This window comes from Marmota marmota, unplaced genomic scaffold (assembly GCF_001458135.2).
Source record: "Marmota marmota marmota unplaced genomic scaffold, marMar, whole genome shotgun sequence".
NCBI classification, from domain to species: domain Eukaryota; kingdom Metazoa; phylum Chordata; class Mammalia; order Rodentia; family Sciuridae; genus Marmota; species Marmota marmota.
The window spans coordinates 4,645,092-4,648,876 of record NW_026000283.1 but is presented as its reverse complement, the minus strand read 5'-3'; the positions used below and the strand labels follow the sequence as shown (position 1 = coordinate 4,648,876).

At 37.3% G+C, this 3,785-nt stretch overlaps 1 protein-coding gene across 1 annotated transcript; it reads right to left on the bottom strand.

Annotated features, from left to right (window-relative positions):
- Positions 1-2,461: 2,461 nt before the first annotated feature.
- On the bottom strand, positions 2,462-2,938 carry LOC107153072 (40S ribosomal protein S24-like). The gene has a single exon (XM_048797083.1). It carries the CDS (start codon positions 2,931-2,933, stop codon positions 2,532-2,534), a length of 402 nt encoding a protein of 133 aa, XP_048653040.1. The 5' UTR covers positions 2,934-2,938; the 3' UTR covers positions 2,462-2,531.
- Positions 2,939-3,785: the final 847 nt, after the last annotated feature.

The following is a 3,785-nucleotide window of genomic DNA, read 5'->3' as shown; positions in this document are numbered from 1 at the left end:
AGTCTTCATATTTCTGTCTTCTTTTTATCATTGAAAAAGTTTACATTTTTTCCTTTTGAAAGCCAATCACTTCATTGTTCAATGAAGAAAAACATGTAATGTTTAAAGGGACTTTAACTTCCTCTTCTCTGAAACATTTCTTCTCTTTCTAAGCAAAGATTTGTTCTTAAATGATTTTTAAGTTTAAAACTATATTTAGAAATTTTTCAATGAATTATAGATATACATGCAAGTTTCTTGTTTGCTTCTTCATTTGCATGGCTAACGAGTATGTCAAACTTTATCACTGCTAAAACAAATTATTGATTTCAGACTCCCCAACCTGTTCTTTGCTCAGTGTTCCCCACTTCAGTAAATACAACAGTTGCTCAGAATAAAAATTTACAAATCTTGATTTCTCCCCTTTTTTGTGTTCCATAACATTCAACAAATTCTAAAGTACCTATATGGAGAATATATCTCAAACTTATCTACATTTCATCCCCACTAATGCTACCTTAAAATAAGATACCATCACGTCTTATATGGCTACTATAATAGTTTCCTCTTGGTTTTCCACTTTCAACTCACACTTAAAATCCTTCAATGCGTTCCCATTTTTTAGACTAATGTTTAAACTATTTACTGAATTTGTAATGCATTATGTAGTTTTACCCCTGCCGACTTCTTTAGTCTCCTCTGATGCCAAACTTTCCTTCATTTTTCCTATCGCACCTCAATTTGTTTTTCACTTGGTATCCTCCAATCTTATAAGTACCACCCCACTTCTTCAAATCTGAGGTTATATATCAGCAGGCTTATCTTTCTTAGGTAACTTCTCTAATCTATCTCCCCCTCTCCCTGCACCCACATTAATATTCTCTTAGTTTTTCACAGCTGTTAATACTGAGTTATGTTTTAATCATGGATTCACAAGTTTAAGGCCTGTTTCATCACAAAGAAGTAAGACCCATGAAAAATAGGATATTCAGTGCTTTTCACTGTGATATTTCAAGTTGCTTGTATTGTGCTTCACTGTTCAATAAATATTTGGGGGGAAAAAACATGAAAATCATGGGCTAAGATGAATTCCTTCTTCTACTACATGCAAGTTGTGTGATCTGGGCAAGTCACTGAAACTCTTTGAGCCCCTATTTTCTTCCTGTACTAATAATTATATCACAACCTATCTCATATGGTTATTCTGAAAATTAAATTATGTTATCCATATAAAAAACTTAGCATCAGCTTTTGAAAACAATGAAGACTTAAGGAATACTGTTTCAAATCAAACTGCTAAATAACAACTAGTTAGGAAATATGACTCTTCCACATATATTAACTTGACTATTCTATATTGTTTCCCAGGAAAATCTCATGTATAATCATGGCTTCAATTTCTACCTATAAACCAATCTTCTCCAATGGTGTATATCCAAGAACTATTTGCCTACTACCAAATCTAAATGCCTACTTGATACCCCTACTTGAAATTCCCTTATTAATTAAACCCAAACACAAAATGTGAATGTGTGTGAATTGACTCATCATTTTCCTTATACGAATTTACTTTTTCTGTAATCTGCATAATGACTATGTACCATTTATTTAAGTTTTAAGCCTTTATACCAATGTGGAGCTGCTACCTTCCTCAGAAAACCAAGGAGTCTTATATCAGTCTGTAGCAGTTTCTCTGAGATAACATCTTCTCTTACCACCTATATTCACTTTGACTGAGATACCCAAGGGTATATCTGAACTAGACTGTGGGAAGCCATTCTCACATGTGATTTGAATTACCTCCCTGGCTGGGTGTGAGGCGCTTAGACAAGCTGTGTCAGAGCCTTCCCCACCCTGCCCCAGGTGCAAGGGCTTGTCCATGTGGGGGTGTGCCTGACCACTGACCTGAAAACCAATCACTGACCCTGACATTGGAATGCTGCCCCCCTCGACCTTCATTGGATGGAATTTTCCCTTGAATTTTTTGTTCCCCAATAAAAGCTCACTCCCTGGTGTGTTTCTCTCTCTCTCTCCCTCTCCCTCTCCCTCTCCCTCTCCCTCTNTAAGTTACTTGGGTCAAGATGGGGATGGGACTCTAAAATAATCTGGGGAGAGTGGACAGTGACAGGGTGCAAACCAGGTTGAATATGTTTTTAAAGTAAGCATGGGGAAAGGCTTCATTTAAAGCTTTTTTGGGATAGGGATAGTATCAGAGCTAAGGATCAGGGGGAACCCTGAACAGCACTAGGGTGTGATGTGAGAGCTCTGATTGGCTCCTCTCTGCTGGGAACTGCTTTTTCTTTGCTTTGTCCCTGAGAATCCCTCTTCCTCTTTGAGCAATCTCTGGCTTCTTTCTTTGCTTTGATTTATATGTCTCTCCTCCTGCCCACTGCTTGCACCCTTCCTAGCTGCTTTGACACAACACATACAAATGCTGACATATGTATATGTTATATATGTAATCCTTCCTTCTTTTCTTTACAGCTTTTACAGTTTATTAATCCTCATGAAGAATTTACACAATCTCCGCAGATAAAGTCATTGCAGAATCTTTACTCCTTTGGCTTTTTGCCAGCCCCAACATTTGCCTTAGCAGTCCCACTGACTTTCTTCATTGTGTTCTTGTGTTCCTTTCGCTGTTTTCTTGAGGTCTTTTTCTTTTCATACAGGCCATGTCTTGCCAGACTATGTTTGGGTTCATTTTTCTTTGCATGATCCAAGGAATCGTAAATCATGCCAAAGCCAGTTGTCTTGCCATCTCCAAAATGGGTTCTGAATCCAAACACAAATATGACATCTGGTGTGGTCTTGTACATTTTGGCTAACTTTTCTCGAATTTCTGTCTTAGGTACTATTGCTTTCCCAGGGTGAAGAACATCAATGACCATTTGTTTCTTCTGAAGTAACTGGTTGGTTATGAACTTCCTGGTCCAGATAATTACTGTGTCATTCATGATGGCAGCAGATCCTCAGAAACCCAGGGAGAAAAAAACTATCTTTCTTACTGAATGAATCTTGGTCTTCAGTTTGGTTTTGGAGAATGGTACCAGTTGATGAACCTTGGTTGAAAAGTTACGGTATCAGTAAATAGTCTCCTCCATGGGAGATCTCTCTCTCTCTCTCTCTCTCTCTCTCTCTCTCTCTCTCTCTCTCTCCTCTTGTGTAAACCTTGCTACTGCATCAGGTGGCTGGAGGCAGGAGGTGGGAGGAGCTGTCTCTGAACTGGGCATAAAAGGTAAATTGAGAGTCATGTCTCTTTAATTTGAACTCACTAGTTAATTTCTATGTTTAGAACCTCTATTATGAAGCTAGCTCGCTGGTCGCATGGCTGAACTAGACTGTTTTAATCTAACATTTGGAATTAATAATCATACTTTAGGAGAGGTAAGGATATAGCTCAGTGGTAAAGCACTTGCCTAGCATATGCAAGGACCTGGTTTTGATTCCCAGTGTCAAAAAAAGACTTTAGAAGAAAGTTAATTAGATCAACTGAACATTCCACTGTTTTCCAGACACCCTGTCAACAAGCTATCAGTTTGCAAATATCCTCAAACTAAAGCCTCCTGAACTATATATTTTTTATTTTCTCTATGAATATTACAGTATGAAGTGAGATATAAAGACAATTAAAGCAAAAATGAGAAGTAAATTAGAAACAGGAAAAAAAAGATGTTAAATGAGAGGAGAGCAATAACATTTGTAGTGTTTTCTCTGTTGTATCTATCATTTGCATACCATTTCAGTAGCAATAGATTTAGGACCAAAATAATAACATTCTTGAAAACAATGTCTTTTACCTTCATATA

Bases quoted from the DNA above. Each gene is read 5' to 3' on its own strand.
- LOC107153072 (XM_048797083.1), bottom strand. From the start codon at position 2,933: ATGAATGACACAGTAATTATCTGGACCAGGAAGTTCATAACCAACCAG.